This window comes from Schistocerca cancellata, chromosome 12 (assembly GCF_023864275.1).
Source record: "Schistocerca cancellata isolate TAMUIC-IGC-003103 chromosome 12, iqSchCanc2.1, whole genome shotgun sequence".
NCBI classification, from domain to species: domain Eukaryota; kingdom Metazoa; phylum Arthropoda; class Insecta; order Orthoptera; family Acrididae; genus Schistocerca; species Schistocerca cancellata.
Window position 1 is genome coordinate 21,952,820 of NC_064637.1, and position 21,429 is coordinate 21,974,248.

Consider the following 21,429-nt stretch of genomic DNA (forward strand, 5'->3'; position numbering starts at 1 on the left):
GATGCCCTCGACTTGACGAGAGACACGTGCGTCGAATGCAGAGCGGCAGTAGCTGATGGCAGAAGTGGGATGACGTGCCAGGTGGGGCCCGGTGCACAGGGTCGGAATATGCGGAGACGCGAGCGTGTCTGAGGATGGTAGGCCTGTGTGTCACACGACAACAGCACCGGGCTGGAGAGTGCCATTGCCATCTTTGCATTGTCATCAGGAGGCATGTCCCAGTGCAGAGAAGATGGGGCTGGACTCACCAGTGATTATGGCTGAGGTGATGATGACGAGGGGGCTGGTGGAGGCGGCCCGACTGGAGCAGCAGGCTATGACAATGGACCCGAGACCAGTGATTGACCAGCACCCGGTGCTGCACGTGGAGAAGGATAGGGGTACCTGCACAAGAGGCAATGATGGGCTCGAGGCAGAGAGTGGCACAATTAGCTGTGGTGATGAGTGCCCCACCTGCGAATCAGTAGCATCTGGTGGCGAGCTGAGGCGCAACTGGTCAAAGCAGTGCATCACCAGCATGTCGGTCATGCGGATGTAACGAAGGTAGTATCCCTGGTGGCAGTCAGCTGTGGCTGGTATCAACTTGGGCTGGCGATCGCAGCACGAAATGGCCAGACGAACGTGACCTTGGCAGCTGCAGTGCTGGTCGCAGAAGGTGGAGGAGTGTCTGAGGCTGCCAGTCGTGAAGCAACTCTGCTGGGTCGTGCCCCCTCCCCCCCCCCCCCCCCCCCCCCCCCACTCTCGCACCATGGCTCCAGTGGTGGGAAGCGATAGATACTAGATGCTCATAAAACGGAGAATGGCATTGTCTGGCGAAGAATTGACAACGACCATTTTCATTTTGGACTTGAATGTATGCACTAGTCATTCTGCCTCCTCTATTGATTGGGGGTGGTATGGCGGAGCCATAACATGATGAGTACCGTGAAGGAAACAAAACAGTTGAAAGGTGTGAGAAGTGAATTGGGGCCCATTATGGGAAACTAAGATACAAGGCAACCCATCAGTAGAAAAAGGCCTCAAAAGCATACGGGTTGTGACCTCAGCCAATGTCGACACACACCAGAGAATGTAAAGAAACTGGGAAAATGCATCCACAACCGAGAGCCTATAGGAATTGAAGAAGGGATGTGCAAAGTGTACGTGAATGCACTCCTGTAGCTGGCACAATGTGGGCCAGGGGGACAGAGATGCCCTGGGGTTGTCTTGTCAGGCACACTGCTCACAAGCCACAACAAAACAGACAATTTTGCTTTCAATCCCTGACCAAGAAACATGCCTCCTAGCTAACAGATTAGTACACAAAACTCCCCACTGGCCCTGGTGGAGAAGGGGTAGAACCTCTCATCACAATGCGGCAGAATGACTGCTCTGGGAGAGATGTTTCCCATGGACAACAGCAAAACACCGCCAAAAACAGAGAGGCAGTACTGTAAGGAAAACTAGTTGCACAGGGGGTCCAAAGACTGGTAGTTCAGCCCTGTCGAACAAACCGAACCACCTGGCAGAGAATGGGGTTGACGGTAACACCGATTGATATGCACGAGCTTGTATTTGGGAAACCCTCGACCGCAGCGTACGTTTCAGTATCGAGATGGAAGCAAAGCAATTACTCGAGATGGTCAGGTTCGGAAGCCACAGGAAGGTGGGATAAGGCATTCACATTGGCACGTCTAGACTCGGTCGAAAATGGATTTAGTAATTGAGACAAGAACATTGCCCAGAATTGTAGATGGTGTGCTGCCTTGTCAGGCAAGGAAGTGTGATGGTTAAACAAGAAAACCAAGGGGTTATGGTATGCAGTAAGGTGAAACTTGAAGCCATACAAAAAACATAAAATGTCTGGGGAGCATAGACCACGGCAAGAGCCTCTTTTTCCATCTGAGAGTAATGCCGCTGGGCTGGAGTGAAAGATTTGGAGGTGAAAGGAACAGGTTGTTCAGGGCTTGTTGGCATATGGGTGCACTGGGACTGTGTCGAGGCCTTACTGTGAGGCATCAGTCACAGAGACCGTGTTTTGGTCCGGCGAGTACCCGCAGTGAAACAAAAATTATTAGAAAGCAAAATGGACTTGGCAGTAATTCCAGGCGGAATGACGTCAATTCTGCAACAACTTGATGTCTATTTGAGAAAACCATTTAAGGACAAACTTAAATGCATGCACACGGACTGGCTTTTGAAAAATGACATACAAGTGACACCAGCAGGATGTATAAAACGTGCAGGTTTTGTTGTAAGTGTGCCGTCGGAGTGGTGATGCGTGAAATGTGTTCCAAATCGGTCGCTTAAAAAATGTTCGATATCAAATGCACTAGGTGTTATGGAGTATTATGCTCTTTACAAAGAACTGAGCAGCAAGCACTCGAGTGAAAGTGGTTCAGAATTATCTAATTGATATTTTAAACGTTTCATAAAGTTTTTATTATAAATCTAAAAAAAATTTTATTTTATATTTCCACTTTTAATTTCTAAGTAATTTTCATTCTTATTTTGTAACTTTTGCTTTTCATACATTTGAAGTCCTCACGAAAATTGTGCTATGAAAAGCCGATTGGTAAGCCTGTGTTAAGTTTTTGTCAATATGGCCAACGCTATGTCTCGGATGTTTTCCTACCAGTGACAAGAGACGGTTCCTGTGAATCCTGAATCGGTATGCTCTTTGTCGTAATATGAATGAATGTAAACAGTGCACCGTGCATACTTTCAAGTTAGCTCTTACCTCATTTAAATCCTGTTTGCCTAACAAACTCGAGTGAGGCAACAGCAAAGAATGTGCATCTCATGTACTGTGTACATTCATACTCTTATGCTGAATAGTAAGACAGACAGAAATGAAGCATAGCTTGTTGCATTGTATCTATAGTTTTCACCCAGCAACCACAGTGCACTGTTCATTCTGATCATGTTATTATCACACAATACTTTGGGGCATGGCAAACTTTGCTCAAATGTCTGCATCTGACAATTACCTCTCAGTCTTCAGTGTACTTAAGACAGGTAGGGGATAAGAACCTGGCCTTCACTGCTAAAGGTAAAGCAGGAGATAGGCCTCAGCTCTTGGGTAAGGTAATGAAGAAACTTCAGTCAGTCCACAAAAAGAGACTGCTTAACAAAACACTTCTGTGTCCTACAGAATATTGCTGGAGTGTGTGGGGTCCATAACAGATGGAACTACCAGGGGATACTGAACATCCATTAAAAAGGGCAGGTTTGTTTTACTCATAGGAAAGTATCACAGAAATAATAAATAATCTGAACTATCAGATGTTTAAAGATGTACATTAGTTATCACGCAAAACCATACTTACAAAGTTTCGAGAACCAGTATTACCGTAAGTGAAAAATCTAGAAATATTCTTCGGCCCCATACACAGCAGTTCCTCAAAGGCAAGCTTACACCAATTACAGTGCACACACAGGCATTTAAGCAGTCATTTTTCCTGTGTGCCATACACAACTGGAGCAATAAGGAACTCTAACATGTCCCACAATGTTAAGTATCCGCTGCCATACATTTCACAATGGTGTACAAGAAGACTTGAAATGATTTTCTTTTGTGTCTATATGATAATCTATTGTAACCATAATCTTTGAACAGTATACCTCTCAGAGCTAGTCAATTTCATTCTGTTGTCTGTGTTAGTATTTGTTCATTACAATGTGAAAGTTCGAGGATGTCCAATTAAGGTAGTTGTCATTCCTTGTTGATATACCATGATATAGTCTTTATTTGGAACTCTGTACTTCTGTTTAAAGCTGTGAGGATACGTACTGTATAGTTAGTGAAAATTGGAATGGATTTGCATAATTTCTAATTCTTGGATGTACCTCAAAATTTTCCCAGTTTTCAGTAGCTGATGATGTTATAACTAATTTACAAGTCCTTTCTTTTAAGGAAAACCTCAAAAAAGTGATTGAAGAAACAAAAAATAGCCTAGAAGCTCAGAAAAAATTCAATGAATGGTTGTCTGCAACAAAGAATTCACTGATCCAGCAAGTAGAGGAGATAGAAAGCCACTTACAGAAATATGGCTATAAACCTTCACAAAAGAACTCCAGAGATTTGTATCCTTTTGACACTCCAAAGATATGTGAGTATTTATATGTGTGGTTCTGAAATATCAACATATAAGTACAACACCAAGTGAATATGGGTAGCTAGTATAAAACTTGTTGTTGGTTAGCATGATTACCTTAATGTTTAGATTACCCTGTAGTTTATTCTTGTTTTATTCATTCTCTTACAGTTATTTTATACATTAACCATTTTCATACTGGTCATCTTCTAAAAAAACTTAATGTGAAAATATTGTGACAGCATTTTACTGGCAATGCTAGGAATTGTCCTCAAATGCTACTCAAAAGTGACATAGTATTTCATCTGGATACCATATTAAAGCCAAAATAGTGTAACATCTTACTGGTTTAAGTTTGGTTATTATTAAGAATAACTTGGTTTTATTAAAATTCGTTGTAAATTTGTCATGATAATTTGTGATTAATTTATATGCGAACAGTGCATGTTTTAAAACATTTTTCATTACTTAATTGAACAGAATATGGAAATTAACCACCAACAGAATATTTTGTCATGCAGAATAGTCCAAAGTGCCTGTAGTTTTTCCATTCCATGCCTGCAAATATCTACTGGTTTGATGTTACAGATGTTGTAAAGCAAAGTATGAAATCCAGAATGAGATTTTCACTCTGCAGCGGAGTGTGCGCTGATACGAAACTTCCTGGCAGATTAAAACTGTGTGCCCGACCGAGACTCGAGCTCGGGACCTTTGCCTTTCGCGCGCAAGTGCTCTACCATCTGAGCTACCGAAGCACGACTCAAGCCCGGTACTCACAGCTTTACTTCTGCCAGTACCTCGTCTCCTACCTTCCAAAGCTGTGAGTACTGGGCGTGAGTCGTGCTTCGGTAGCTCAGTTGGTAGAGCACTTGCCCGCGAAAGGCAAAGGTCCCGAGTTGGAGTCTCGGTCGGGCACACAGTTTTAATCTGCCAGGAAGTTTCATATCAGCGCACACTCCGCTGCGGAGTGAAAATCTCATTCTGGAAACAAGGGAATTTTTATGGACAGCAATGCACCATGTTTCTGGGTACAATTGTTCACGATTGTTTTGAAGAACATTCTCGATAGTTCAAGCAAATGATTTGGCCACCCACCAAACATTTATGGGACATTATCAAGACATCAGTTCGTGTACAAAATCCTGCACCAACAACACTTTCACAATTATGGGAGGCTGTAGAGGCAGCATGACTCAGTATTTCTGCAGGGGCTGCCAATGAGTGGTTGAGTCTATGCCAAGTCAAGTTGCTGCACTATGCCAGGCAAAAGATGGTCCGACACAATATTAGAAGGTATGCCATGACTTGTCATCTCAGGGTATACAGTCCCTGCTGGTTACATGCCCAAAGGTATAGCTGCTGCCTCTGTTATTGCTACAATGGGAGCCAAGGTGCAAGTTAGTAGCCAGAGACATCCAGTGAAGACATCCTGTAAAGAAAATTGGAATACAGAAAAGTGTCAACAGTTGCTCTTATTGTGAGCTAACACCGTTAAGTTTTCTCCAAAATGAGTTTAACTTACTTTGTTGTTGTGGTCTTCAGTCCTGAAACTGGTTTGATGCAGCTCTCCATGCCACTCTATCCTGTGCAAGCTTCATCATCTCCCAGTACCTACTACAACATACATCCTTCTGAATCTGTTTAGTGTATTCATCTCTTGGTCTCCCCTACGATTATTACCCTCCACGCTGCCCTCCAATACTAAATTGGTGATCCCTTGATGCCTCAGAACGTGTCCTACCAACTGATCCCTTTTTCTAGTCAAGTTGTGCCACAAATTTCTCTTCTCCCCAATCCTATTCAATACCTCCTCATTAGTTATATGATCTACCCATCTAATCTTCATCATTCTTCTGTAGCACCACATTTCGAAAGCTTCTATCAAATACTTTAAGAAACGACTTCCTGTCACTTAAATCTATACTTGATTTTAACAAATTTCTCTTCCTCAGAAACACTTTCCTTGCCATTGCCAGTCTACATTTTATATCCTCTCTACTTCGACCATCATCAGGTATTTTGCTCCCCAAATAGCAAAACTCCTTTACTGCTTTAAGTGTCTCATTTCCTAATCTAATTCCCTCTCACATCTTGCTCACAAGATGGTAGAGTTTTGTCAGGACTGGCTCTCCCAAGGCGTCAGTAGTTCTAATGGAATGTTGTCTACTCCCAGGCCTTATTTCGACTCTGGTCTTTTAGTGCTCTGTCAAACTCTTCACGCAGTATCGTATCTCCCATTTCATCTTCATCTACATCCTCTTCCATTTCCATAATATTGTCCTCAAGTACATTGTCCTTGTATAGACCCTCTGTATACTCCTTCCACTTTCTGCTTTCCCTTCTTTGCTTAGAACTGGGTTTCCATCTGAGCTCTTGATATTTATACAAGTGGTTCTCTTTTCTCCAAAGGTCTCTTTAATTTTCCTGTAGGCAGTATCTATGTTATCCCTAGTGAGATAACCCTCTACATCCTTACATTTGTCCTCTAGCCATCGATGCTTAGCCATTTGCACTTCCTGTTGATCTCATTTTTGAGACGTTTGTATTCCTTTTCGCCTCCTTCATTTACTTCATTTTTATATTTTCTCCTTTCATCAATTAAATTCAATATTTCTTCTGTTACCCAAGGATTTCTACTAGCCCTCGTCTTTTTACCTACTAGATCCTCTGCTGCCTTCACTACTTCATCTCTCAAAGCTACCCATTCTTCATCTACTGTATTTATTTCCCCAATTCTTGTCAATTGTTCCCTTATGCTCTCCCTGAAACTCTGTACAACCTCTGGCTTAGTCAGTTCATCCAGGTCCCATCTCCTTAAATTCCCACCTTTTTGCTGTTTCTTCAGTTTTAATCTACAGGTCATAACCCATAGATTGTGGTCAGAGTCCACATCTGCCTCTGGAAATATCTTACAATTTAAAACCTGGTTCCTAAATCTCTGTCTTACCATTATATAATCTATCTGATACCTGTCAGTATCTCCAGGATTCTTTCATGTATACAACCTTCTTTCATGATTCTTGAACCAAGTGTTAGCTATGATTAAGTTATGCTCTGTGCAAAATTCTACCAGGCGGCTTCCTCTTTCATTTCTTATCTCCAACCCATATTCACCTACTACGTTTCCTTCTCTCCCTTTTCCTACACTCGAATTCCAGTCACCCATGACTATTAAATTTTCGTCTCCCTTCACTATCTGAATAATTTCTTTTATTTCATCATACATTTCTTCAATTTCTTCATCATCTGCAAAGCTAGTTGGCATATAAACTTGTACTACTGTAGTAGGCATGGGCTTTGTGTCTATCTTGGCCACAATAATGCATTCACTACGCTGTTTGTAGTAGCTTACCCGCACTCCTATATTTTTATTCATTATTAAACCTACTCCTGCATTACCCCTATTTGATTTTGTATTTATAACCCTGTATTCGCCTGACCAAAAGTCTTGTTCCTCCTGCCAGTGAATTTCACCAATTCCTACTATATCTAACTTTAACCTATCGATTTCCCTTTTTAAATTTTCTAACCTACCTGCTCGATTAAGGGATCTGACATTCCACACTCCGATCCGTAGAACTTATGTATGAAGTATGAAATGTGCAGGCAGCAGCAGCCGGCAGAGGTAGACGCAGGAACAGGGAAGTAATCGATTTTGTGAGTGAGTTCCTAAACAGAAACAAATTGTATAATTACATGTGTTTGCTTTTATAACAATACAATCAATTATTGACAAAATTATTTAATTGGATGTATAAAAATTCCACTCACCAAGCGGTGGCAGAACACACACATGAAAGACGGTTGTAATTGGCAAGCTTTCGTAGCCAGTGACTCCTTCTTCAGGCAGAATGGTTGAAGGGGAAGGAAGTCTTTCCTTCTCATCCTGTACAGTAAATCTCTCCTGACTCACGGTTGTAGTTGACTTTTCTGAAATCTACCCCTTTTCCTAAACCTCTCCAGTCCTTTTCCTTTACCCCTCTTCCTTCCCCTTCAACCCCTCTGCCTGAAGGAGGAGCCACTGGCTCTGAAGGCTTGCCAGTTACAACCGTCTTTTATGTGTGTGTTCTGCCGCCACTTGGTGGGTAGATTTTTTATGTATCAAATTAAATAATATTTGTGTGCTTTGATAGTTTAGTGTCTTGAGTTTCTGCATGTTCATTTAATATCTAATAGGTACAGTTATTGCATTTTCGTTCGCATCGTAAAGTAAACCAATCTTGTGAAATGTTACAGGTCCCATATAAGGAGCGAATTATTTAGTCTCACTTGAGTGCTTCACTAGTTCGGTTTTTAATCTCTGCATATTAATCTATTTTATTGCACACAGTTCTTGCTTTGTTGTCAGGGTCTACAGTAGAGTTCTGCAGCACATGTCAATAGTCAATTTGTCTGGGTAGTGTAGTTTTCCACAGTCCTTCATATGGATACGTTGTGTGTGGATGTGAGCCGAGTTGGTGACACTTCGCTCTCAGCTTCAGGCTGTAATGGCTTTAGTTACACAGCTTGAAGATGCAATGGATGGCATCACTGTTGTGGGCCGGCCTTGAGGCTCCAATGGATATTCAGCACATCCGCGTCCTCCAACCGATAGTCTCCGGTGGCCAGCCTTTACTGCTCACACTGAGGTTGACCCCTCCGACCCCTCATCCATGGTCGAGTGGGAGGTCTCTTTGGGGTGTGACAGGCAGCGAAAGACTTCCAGGGGGCTGCACATAGGCCCTCCCTGGTTAGTCTGACAAGCTGGTTCCATTTGCTGTCTGTGGCTGACACTGTTGCTCAGCCAGAAGGAGTCACCTGTTCTGTTTGAGGAAACCTCTTTGCCTGCTAGATCCGGGCAGTCACAGAGGGTGGGATTATTGGTAGTTGGGAGCTCCAATGTTAGGCGCTTTATGGGGCCTGTTAGGGACATGGCTGCCAAGAAGGGGAAGGAAGCCAGTGTGCACTCCATGTGCATACTGGGTGGAGTCATTCCAGATGTGGAATGGGTCCTTCCGGATGCCATGAAGAGCACATTGTGCAGCCAAATGCAAGTGGTGACTCATGTCGGTACCAATGATGTGTGTTGCTTTGGATCGGAAGAGATTCTCTCTGGTTTTGAGTAGCTAACAGAAGTGGTATAGGCTACCAGTCTTGGTTGCGAGTTGAAAATAGAGCTCACCATTTGCGGCATAACTGACAGGACTGATTGTGGACCTTTGGTACAGAGCCGAGTGGAGGGTCTGAATCAGAGGCTCAGGTGGTTCTGTGACGGTGTAGGCTGCAGATTCCTCGACTGGTGCCATAAGGTGGTTGGGTTTCAGGGTCCGCTGAACAGGTCAGAAGTCCACTACATGCAGGGGCTGTGTTGCATTGAATGGGCAGTTTTTTAGGTTAGAGGGTCTCGGAGAAAACCAAGAAGAGCTTTAGTCACAAAGGGTGCAGGCCGAACACAGGAAGAACGTAGATACAGGAGCCATCGGTATTGTGTTGGCAAGGTACCAGAGCTTCAAGTGCTAGTAGAAAGCACTGATGCTCAAATCATTATAGGCACTGAAAGTTGGCTACAGCCATAGGTAAGTTCAGCCAAAATTTTTGTGAAGAACCTAATGGTGTTCTAAAAGTATAGGCTTAACACAGTTGGCGGTGACATGGTTGTTGCTGTTAGAAGTAACTTAGCTTATCGCAAAATTGAAGTAGATAGTTCCTGTGAGTAAATATAAGCAGAGGTTATTCTTGCAAGCGGAATAAAATAATAATTGGATCCTTTTACTGATCTCCCAATTCGGATGATGCAATTGCTGAAAGGTTCAAAGAAAACTTGAGTTTTATTTCAAACAAGTACGAAACTCGTACAGTTATAGTTCATCATGTCTTTAATTTACCCCCACTATATTGGCGAAAATGTGTGTTTAATTCCCGTGGTACACATAAAACATCACCAGAAATTGTGCTAAATTCATTCTCTGAAAATTATTTCAAGCAGTTAGTACATGAGCCCATGCGAATCATAAACGGTTGTGAAAACACACTTGACCTCTTAGCAACGAATAATCCTGATCTAAAACGAGCATCAGAACAGGTACTGGGATTAGTGAACACAGGGTTGTCTTAGTGAGATTCAATATTGTAAGCTGCAATTCCTCCAAAAATAAATGAAAAATATACCTATACACAAAAGCAGATAAAAATTCACTTGACGCCTTCCTGGGAGACAATCTCCACTCCTTCCAAATTAACAATGTAAGTGCAGAACAGATGTGGCATGAATTCAAAGAAATAGTATCGGCAGCAGTTGAAAGATTTATGCGAAATAAATTAACAAACAATGGAGCTAACCCTCCTTGGTACACAAAACCAGTTAGAACTGTTGTAGAAACAATGGGGAAAAAAAACATGACAAATTTAAATGGAACGTTGTCTCGAAACCTGGCAGAAAATCCAAAGAGTTTCTGCTTGTATGCGAAGTATGCTTGCTGCAGGACACAAGCAATGCCTTCTCTACGCGATAGTAATGGAAATACTTTTGACGACAGTGCTGCTTGGATGGAACGTATAGGAAATGTTGTGGAGAAGGCTAACCAAAGATTGTGTTTTATGGCAGGACACTTAGCAAATGTAACAGACCTCTAAAGAAACTGCCTACACTACACTTGTCCACTCTCTTTTAGAATAGTGCTGTGTGGTGTGAGATCCTTACCAGATAGGACTGACGGAATGCATCTAGGAAGTTCAAAGAAGGGCAGCACGTTTTGTATTATTGCAAAATAGCGGAGAGAGAGTCACAGACATGATACAGAATTTTGGGTGGACATCATTAAAACGAAGGTGATATCTTCTCACGAAATTTCAGTCACCAACTTTATCCTCTGAATGCTAAAATATTTTGTTGACACCCACCTACATAGGAAGAAATGATCGCCAAAATAAAATAAGGGAAATCAGAGCTCTCACTGATAGATACAGATGTTCATTTTCTTCTGCGCACTGTACGAGATTGGACTAATAGAGAATTATTGTGGAGGTGCTTCAATGAACCCTCTGCCAGCCAGTTAATTGTGATTTGCAGAGTATCGATGTCGATGTTTTATAAGAGTTGGCTTAAAAGTGTAACCAGCAACAATCAGATTGTCTCAGGGAAACAGTCAAAACCAATGCCAAAGGTAACTGGCTTCAAACATCTAAATATGATGTCACAATGTGCCATGCAATTACATACGAAAATGTATGCTCCCGTAAAACTTTCAGTACTGTCCAAATTGTGCACCTTTTCTCTTTGGACACACAAGTACGATCAGCTCAACATACGGTATACTAAAAATAACTTTGTGGCTGACATTTCTGCATGTTGAGTGTTAGCACGAAGTGACAGCCAGTTACAGTTCTTTGTCAAGTTCCATTTGCTCAATCTGTTGCCTTTTCTGTAGATTCATGCAGAGTCTTGTTGTCAGTGTGGCTCTCAGCACATAGCTAACACTGACCCCTCCCATCCTGTCTTGTCTCAACTCATTGCCTCCCCTCGCCCCTGCCCTCTGCTCGCCTCCACTGCCCTCTGCTCGCCTCCACTGCCCTCTGCTCGCCTCCACTGCCCTCTGCTCGCCTCCACTGCCCTCTGCTCGCCTCCACTGCCCTCTGCTCGCCTCCACTGCCCTCTGCTCGCCTCCACTGCCCTCTGCTCGCCTCCACTGCCCTCTGCTCGCCTCCACTGCCCTCTGCTCGCCTCCACTGCCCTCTGCTCGCCTCCACTGCCCTCTGCTCGCCTCCACTGCCCTCTGCTCGCCTCCACTGCCCTCTGCTCGCCTCCACTGCCCTCTGCTCGCCTCCACTGCCCTCTGCTCGCCTCCACTGCCCTCTGCTCGCCTCCACTGCCCTCTGCTCGCCTCCACTGCCCTCTGCTCGCCTCCACTGCCCTCTGCTCGCCTCCACTGCCCTCTGCTCGCCTCCACTGCCCTCTGCTCGCCTCCACTGCCCTGCCCTCTGCTCGCCTCCACTGCCCTGCCCTCTGCTCGCCTCCACTGCCCTGCCCTCTGCTCGCCTCCACTGCCCTGCCCTCTGCTCGCCTCCACTGCCCTGCCCTCTGCTCGCCTCCACTGCCCTGCCCTCTGCTCGCCTCCACTGCCCTGCCCTCTGCTCGCCTCCACAGCCCTGCCCTCTGCTCGCCTCCACTGCCCTGCCCTCTGCTCGCCTCCACTGCCCTGCCCTCTGCTCGCCTCCACTGCCCTGCCCTCTGCTCGCCTCCACTGCCCTGCCCTCTGCTCGCCTCCACTGCCCTGCCCTCTGCTCGCCTCCACTGCCCTGCCCTCTGCTCGCCTCCACTGCCCTGCCCTCTGCTCGCCTCCACTGCCCTGCCCTCTGCTCGCCTCCACTGCCCTGCCCTCTGCTCGCCTCCACTGCCCTGCCCTGCCCTGCCCTCTGCTCGCCTCCACTGCCCTGCCCTCTGCTCGCCTCCACTGCCCTGCCCTCTGCTCGCCTCCACTGCCCTGCCCTCTGCTCGCCTCCACTGCCCTGCCCTCTGCTCGCCTCCACTGCCCTGCCCTCTGCTCGCCTCCACTGCCCTGCCCTCTGCTCGCCTCCACTGCCCTGCCCTCTGCTCGCCTCCACTGCCCTGCCCTCTGCTCGCCTCCACTGCCCTGCCCTGCCCTGCCCTCTGCTCGCCTCCACTGCCCTGCCCTCTGCTCGCCTCCACTGCCCTGCCCTCTGCTCGCCTCCACTGCCCTGCCCTCTGCTCGCCTCCACTGCCCTGCCCTCTGCTCGCCTCCACTGCCCTGCCCTCTGCTCGCCTCCACTGCCCTGCCCTGCCCTGCCCTCTGCTCGCCTCCACTGCCCTGCCCTGCCCTGCCCTGCCCTCTGCTCGCCTCCACTGCCCTGCCCTGCCCTGCCCTCTGCTCGCCTCCACTGCCCTGCCCTGCCCTGCCCTCTGCTCGCCTCCACTGCCCTGCCCTGCCCTGCCCTCTGCTCGCCTCCACTGCCCTGCCCTGCCCTGCCCTCTGCTCGCCTCCACTGCCCTGCCCTGCCCTGCCCTCTGCTCGCCTCCACTGCCCTGCCCTGCCCTGCCCTCTGCTCGCCTCCACTGCCCTGCCCTGCCCTGCCCTCTGCTCGCCTCCACTGCCCTGCCCTGCCCTGCCCTCTGCTCGCCTCCACTGCCCTGCCCTGCCCTGCCCTCTGCTCGCCTCCACTGCCCTGCCCTGCCCTGCCCTCTGCTCGCCTCCACTGCCCTGCCCTGCCCTGCCCTCTGCTCGCCTCCACTGCCCTGCCCTGCCCTGCCCTCTGCTCGCCTCCACTGCCCTGCACTGCCCTGCCCTCTGCTCGCCTCCACTGCCCTGCCCTGCCCTGCCCTGCCCTCTGCTCGCCTCCACTGCCCTGCCCTGCCCTGCCCTCTGCTCGCCTCCACTGCCCTGCCCTGCCCTGCCCTCTGCTCGCCTCCACTGCCCTGCCCTGCCCTGCCCTGCCCTCTGCTCGCCTCCACTGCCCTGCCCTGCCCTGCCCTCTGCTCGCCTCCACTGCCCTGCCCTGCCCTGCCCTCTGCTCGCCTCCACTGCTCTGCCCTGCCCTGCCCTCTGCTCGCCTCCACTGCCCTGCCCTGCCCTGCCCTGCCCTCTGCTCGCCTCCACTGCCCTGCCCTGCCCTGCCCTGCCCTCTGCTCGCCTCCACTGCCCTGCCCTGCCCTGCCCTGCCCTGCCCTGCCCTCTGCTCGCCTCCACTGCCCTGCCCTGCCCTCTGCTCGCCTCCACTGCCTCTCAGTTCACACTGTGGTCTCACTGCAATCTCCATCTTCCCGTGTTCTATCCCTTGCCTCCGAAATCAGTACACTGTGTGACACAAGCAACTTCCCCTGTGCCAAAGCAGGCTTACCAGTGCCACATTCGTATCTTTTTTTTTGTTTATACCCCCTCCCTCCCAGCCAAGAGCTGCCCTTCCCTCCTTCCCTTCATTCCTCTCACCCACTCAAACTGACACACCTCATAATCACGATTACACTGTAGCACTAGGATAATATCGTGATGCGTGTATATATGTGTGTTTTTATTGGTTGCTTAGGGATATGAGGGATATTTCTGAAGGATTAACAACAATTTCAGTCTTATTTAATGAAAAGGCCACTCCAATTGCTTTGTAGAACCTTACTTAGTCCACTAGCATTTGCAGTTTTTTTGTTTAGTCATTCTCAAGTGGATCTGAAACTACAACACACATACAGATGTTTACATACATAGGGTTGAAGATGGAAAAAACAAGGCTTGTGGAGAAATGCTCTCCAAGAGATACAAGTCTGGTAGATTGAAAATCTTGACTATCTAATGATGTCATGAGAATACAGTCATCTAAAGATTGTTTAATTTATTACATTATAATTCTATCTTTTGCTTAAAGTGGAGTTCAAATTATTCACGCTATACTCAATCAATATTTGATAATCAGAGCACTTGGCGACTTTAAACATAATATCAAACCATTTTTAAACTTTTTTTTCTCTTATGTACTTAATGTCAAATATGTAACACATTAACACATTTGTAAAGTAATCAAATGTTTGAAGGCATTTAATATAGGGGCATTCAATTCTTTAAAGAAGCGAGGGGGGGGGGGGGGGGGGATACTTACTAATACTGTAGTAATCAGTGTGTAGGTGCAAGTGGGCACACGCCGTTAGACGTGATCTATTGCGTCCTCCAGTGGCAGTCTGCAAATTATTTGCCCTAACTAAAATGTATGTGGAACAAGTGTGTTCAGAGGGCCGCTTCATTTCCAAAATAAATTTTGCGCTCTGCAGGAGAATAGAAGTAGGTGGGAGAAGTTCTGTGTTTGAGTCTCGGACCTGAACAGTTTTAATGTGCCATAAATTTTTTAAACAGCTTGTTAATTTGTATTACCTCTCACAGAATGATATTGTTGTTTTATTAATCTGTCAAGATATTTGCTGTCAGTTTGGGAGGTATATGTTTTGCAGTTAATTTTCAGATTTTTTTGTGAACAATGGTCACAGTTGGACATGTTCGTAGAGTGAAATAGATGACAGATGAGAGAGTAGTACAGTAATTTAGTGGTGAATTGTAGATTGATGGTAATCTACTGTGAGGTAAATGCTGGCATACGAATTGGGAATTAGATGAAGAGGGTATTGTCGTTGTGGTCTTCAGTCCCGAGACTGGTTTGATGCAGCTCTCCATGCTACTCTATCCTGTGCAAGCTTCTTCATCTCCCAGTACCTACTGCAACCTACATCCTTCTGAATCTGCTTAATGTATTCATCTCTCGGCCTCCCCCTACGATTTTTACCCTCCACGCTGTCCTCCATTACTAAATTGGTGATCCCTTGATGCCTCAGAACATATCCTACCAACCGATCCCTTCTTCTGGTCAAGTTGTGCCACAAACTTCTCTTCTCCCCAATCCTATTCAAAACTTCTTCATTAGTTATGTGATCTACCCATCTAATCTTCAGTGTTCTTCTGTAGCACCACATTTCGAAAGCTTCTATTCTCTTCTTGTCCAAACTATTTACCGTCCATGTTTCACTTCCATACATGGCTACACTCCATACAAATACTTTCAGAAATGACTTCCTGACACTTAAATCTATACTCGATGTTAACAAATTTCTCTTCAGAAACGCTTTCCTTTCCATTGCCAGTCTACATTTTACATCCTCTCTGCTTCGACCATCCTCAGTTATTTTGCTCCCCAAATAGCAAAACTCCTTTACTACTTTAAGTGTCTCATTTCGTAATCTAATTCCCTCAGCATCACCCGACTTAATTCGACTACATTCCATTATCCTTGTTTTGCTTTTGTTGATGTTCATCATATATCCTCCCTTCAAGACACCATCAATTCCGTTCAACTGCTCTTCCAAGTCCTTGCTCTGTCTGACAGAATTACAATGTCATCGGCGAACCTCAAAGTTTTTATTTCTTCTCCATGTCCAGATGTCATAATCAGCAATGTTTTGAGAGGACTTGTAGTTTGCAATTGTCAGAACCAAGAATGAGTTCGTCAGGGAAGCGTAACTTCCATGCTGTGCAAAATTGACGGAGGACCACTATCACGGCCAGATGAATTTGACAAACTTTGAGAAGGTGTGAGAAAAGATGTGCTGTACACTGTAGTTTGTGAGAATAAGCCACCTGAGAAGTCGTATGTTCTGGACTTGGCTGAAAGCAAGGACACAGTGTCATACAGTCACACCTTATAATCACAGTCTAAACACAATAGAATTGTTTAGATTATAAGAGCAAACAATTCAATGCTCAAAAGCAACAACAATATGTGAAATGATATTCCCATCAAAGCTATTACCTCACTGAGGAATACAGAGCCGAGTACTCTACTAGCCCTGCATCATAGGGCGCACAGAAAAACACGTGTGCACAACATATCTAATACATGCTCACACTATAAAAGACTGCTTCCTCGACTATGAAGTTACGGAACTGGTTAGTACACACAAATGACAAAGTGTAAGTCACTCAAAAAGTGAGATATATTTAATATTAACAGCAACATTATTGTATGGCAAATACTTGTGAATGAGAAAAGAACACACTTTAATCTGTATGTCAACAATCTTCATAACACAACAGTATCACAACCTGTTGGTAGATCATGTGCATTTGTCTGTCCACCTACTTAAAATGTGTATATCTAAACAGGACATTACTTTAATCACTCTTGAATTACATGAAAGATATTTAATCACCTCTTCACAAAGTTTCTACATAGCCCCAAAAGTCAAATGAGTTTCATCATATTGAGCAAATGTAGTATGTGCACGACTGTTCTTCACAAATTGTGGTTGCAATTGAATGGTTGTCTCTTCCAAAACATGTGTTTCACAGACTCCATGGCATGATGAATAATAATCATGATAATACATGATAATAGTAAAAGATGGTGCTACACGCTATAGTGAATGCTTTCTTAACTCATCTGAACATCACTGTAAATCAAAATCAGAAGAAATGTTATTCCATTAAAGGATACAGCCCTGAGGTGCACTACCTTTATAATTCCAGCGCACTCCAGTTATGTCCTTGTACAGCTGGTATTTGAGCCTGTGAACAAATAATTGCAAGCAAGTGATCTAGGCTAATTACCTCAAGAAAATTTCAGTTAGTTATTAATTTCCATTTAAGTTATTCTGAGAGAGATACTGTGTGTTAATTGTATGCAGGCTGATTGCAGAGGGTGTTGCAGGGAGTGGAGAAAGTGCACCCATCCCCACAGATTGTCGCAGGGTAAGAAGCCAAGAGGAAGGAGGGGGTGAGGGGGCAGCCTTGCCTACCTCCAGTACTTCACACTTTCGCAAAAGCCAAAAGCACGCATGGAGGTAAAGATGACTTAAATTTTTTTCACAGTCGAAGCTGAAATCACCTTCTGTATTGACATATTCAATAAAGATCCTAACTGCAACAGTTATATACACTTATACAACAGAAAGAGAATGAATCACTTCCATTAGATGTAGCTATACTTACGATTTCGTTGGTGGCAGATGTGGCTGTATTATGATGATTTCATCGACAGCAATTTCGATGACACAAAGTGCCAATTATTTTTTGACTTTATCGGTGCTGAACAGTGGAACCTATTATTCTTCCTCTACTTCTGCCCTTTACTCCAAAATGCTGTTAACATTAAGACTTGACCCTGGTGGTTGTGATTTTACCCAAGTCAGTGTATTCATAGTAAATTTGTCTCATGGTGGGCAACTGAGAGCTCAATGCTCAGCATCAGAATAGAAATTTCTCATGTGTCTGATCATCACCAAATGTACAGAAATCTCGTGTGATTTCCACTTGGACTGCAAATACAAGGGGTAATGGCACCATGGTTGCATACCTAGTTGAAGTATTGCTGTGTGCGAAGTACTGCATTGTTCTAGAAACAACGAGCAACAATTTGTTATTAATGTTTTACATTAGATCGATATTACGCAGCAAAATTTCTTTCACATTTCCAACAATCTGTAGGAGAAGTGTAGTCAGTAGTGATAAATTTTCATGTTTTGAAAATAAGATTTGTTACTGTGGTGCATTGAAGGCCTCCCTGCAGTGGAAACAAAAAATAATTTTTTTGTAAACACTTATTGCCGGTTTTGTAAAGACCTCAATGCTATTGTTGTGGAGGCCGAGTTGACACTGTCATTACGGAAGGCCGAGTTTGTGAGTTTGTGAAATGGCTTCTGGTGCAGTACACTGCTAAGACAATTTTTTTCTGCCACTATTACACAGCTATGGCGTATGGTCACGTAACAGGATAGGACAACGAAGTTTCTACAACACTCCAACAGTTTGTAACAGTCACACAAGTGAGTTATGAAGGTTTACTTATCTTTGTGACTTGTTGAATTACAGGTTGTAAATGTTGACAGACCAGAATAACTCAAAAAATAAGCTTCACACGAAAAATTATGTAGAATCCAAAGTTAAATATTTTCGAGGGGGACACCTGCTGCTGCTGCTGCTGCTGCTGCTGCTGCTAAAATTAGCCCACCAGCCCAGTACCCCCCCCCCCCCTTTTTTTTTTTTTAATTGCATAAATCTACATAAAATATTAAATGTCTTAAACATTTGTTTTGATTCTTGGTATTTGGCGCTGTCATTCAAGAAAATCCATCTTCTCATTTTTGCGTGGAAACTGGTTACAGATAAACAAAAAATAGTTACTTACTTCGTAAATTTTTATTCGCTAGAACTAAACTCGCCTCTCTCCCCATAGGGTGAGGTTTGAGGGAGTGGAGTTAATGTTACAAATGTTGACCCAAATATTAATTTTTTTTCTGCTGATTTGGATAAGTTTTGTTTATTTCGTGGTCATGAGGTCGCACAACTTTTAATTACAGTATCAAACAAATCATCTGACCAGCAAACTAACTAACTAAACATCATACTTAATAATGAGTGAACTCATTAACTCGCAGAGTAAACAAAGTAAAAGATTAACTGAGAAAAGACTAACCCACTCGCTAACTAAAGATGAGCGTATTCTTGTTTAAGATTTGGTGGTCCTGAAAAGGAAAAATTGCTTTCGTTTTATTGTTGATTATTTGCAAATACTTGCAAGTAAATGATACATGTATCTTTTCATCATTACTAACTTTTCTACAGGAGCGGGTATACAATGTAAATGGCATGCTGGCACGTGCACGAGTCCTATAAAAATTATGCCAACATCCTGTATTACATTACAAACTGATCGGCAGTGTCCTATCGAGTGAAGGTGATGTGTCTTGTCAGATGCAAATCTTAAAATCGGTAATATCATTGGAGCTATTCAATTACAGTAGGCTATATGCTGAGCCCTGGTTTCATCTTCTCCTTTCCCTTCATCCATGTCAATACAAACACAACATTACTCTCTACGAGCACTTCTCACAGTTGCCAACACAACACTGATATACACGTCTTAACAGGTTGGAGGAAGACAGCTACAAAACACTTCCACTAGGATCTCACCGAGCGAGGTGGCGCGGTGGTTAGCACCCTTGACTTGCATTCGGGAGAATGACAGTTCACTTAAGGGAAACGCTGTGATGGTTCCTGTGAAAGGGCACGGCTGACTTCCTTCCCCATCCTTCCCTAATCTGATGGGACTGATGACATCGCTGTTTGGTCCCCTCCGGCGAATCGACCATCTGCTAGGATCTTGTCCCAGATGATGATGAATGATTCCCGCATCTGCCCCCAACACTCATTTCACGAGTTAGGGATTGACTTTTTAAGTGATGTTCACATTCTGTAATTTATTTATTGAGCTGTTTGAATATAAAATGCTGATAACTGTATTTACTCTTCACTTTGACATTGGTATGATATAAAACTCAATTTTTCTGCCTTAAGTCGCCTGCTTTGAGAATTCAGTATGCTGCGATTATAGCATTTAAACATATTGGGAAAAAAATCAGAGCATTTATATGTGTGTATCATAAACTGATTTAATGAGCTCTTGTAGGTATTTCGGTAAACTATTGTTAGATATTGCATATGTAAGTTAAAACTCTTGCATGCTTTGTAGTGAATGTTTTCCTTAATTTTGCTTCAGATGTTGTGAATAAGAAGACTTACTATGTGAAACCATTTTCACAGGAATCTCCCAATGAAGATAAGTTATGGGAGAAAATTGCAAAAGCCAGCGCTGCAGACTGGAGTGCTTTTTCTTGTGAATGAATCATGAAACACCTTGAAAAATACTTACTTTTATATTTCCATGACATTTAATATATTTTAGCTATTCATGTGTAAAGTTGTGTATAGCCCATTGAATAAACTTTAACAACAGCTGAATTAACTATGTTAAGCATTGCTGTTGTTATCATTATCATCCAGCATTTTGTGCTGTTGCCCTAGAATGTTGCCCTTGGGGTGACTATTTAGTCAGTTATTGGCACACTGGGGTCCTTTCCTGATTTAGCATATTGTTCTTGGAGGCACAGTACATCTGCCACTCTTTTAACCTCTCGCAATATGCTGCCACTTCTCATGGCATTAAACTGTCCCCAAATAGCAAAACTCGTTTACTACTTTGTGTCTCATTTCCTAATCTAATTCCCTCAGCATCACCTGCATTAAATTGGCTACATTCCATTATCCCCGTTTTGGTTTTGTTGATGTTCATCTTATATCCTCCTTTCAAGACACTGTCCATTCCATTCAACTGCTCTTCCAAGTCCTTTGCTGTCTGACAGAATTAAAATGTCATCGGCGAACCTCACAGGTTTTATTTCTTCTCTATCTATTTTAATGTGTACTCTGATTTTTCTTTTGTTTCCTTTACTGCTTGCTCAATATACACGTTGAATAACATTGGAGAGAGGCTACAACCCTGTGTCATTCCCTTCCCAGCCACTGCTTCCCTTTCATGCCCCTCGAGTCTTATAACTGCCATCTGGTTTCTGTACAAATTATAAATAGCCTTTCGCTCCCTGTATTTTACCCTGCCACCTTCAGAATTTGAAAGAGAGTATTCCAGTTAACATTTTCAAAAACTTTCTCTAAGTCTAAAACTGCTAGAAACGTAGGTTTGCCTTTCCTTAATCTTTCTTCTACAATAAGTCGTAAGGTCAGTATTGCCTCACGTGTTCCAACATCTACGGATTCCTAACTGATCTTCCCCGAGGTCGGCTTGTAACAGTTTTTCCATTTGTCTGTAAAGAATTCGCGTTAGTATTTTGCAGCTGTGACTTATTAATCTGATAGTTCGGTAATTTTCACATCTGTCAACACCTGCTTTCTTTGGGATTGGAATTATTATATTCTTCTTGAAGTCTGAGGGTATTTCGCCTGTCTCGTACGTCTTGCTCACCAGATGGCCAAGGCTGTCGGTAGTTCTAATGGAATGTTGTCTACTCCCGGGGCCTTGTTTTGACTCGGGTCTT

The 21,429-nt window shown here is 44.2% G+C and overlaps 1 protein-coding gene across 1 annotated transcript in view; it reads left to right on the top strand.

The window, feature by feature from the left end:
- The first annotated feature begins 232 nt into the window (after window positions 1–232).
- Window positions 233–21,429, top strand: part of LOC126109838 (uncharacterized) — a 72,401-nt gene continuing 51,204 nt past the window's right edge. Inside the window, exons 1-2 of the mRNA XM_049914897.1 lie at window positions 233–523; window positions 11,526–13,757. Coding sequence (XP_049770854.1) covers window positions 233–523; window positions 11,526–13,757 — 2,523 coding nt within the window. The remainder of the gene's footprint in view (window positions 524–11,525; window positions 13,758–21,429) is intronic.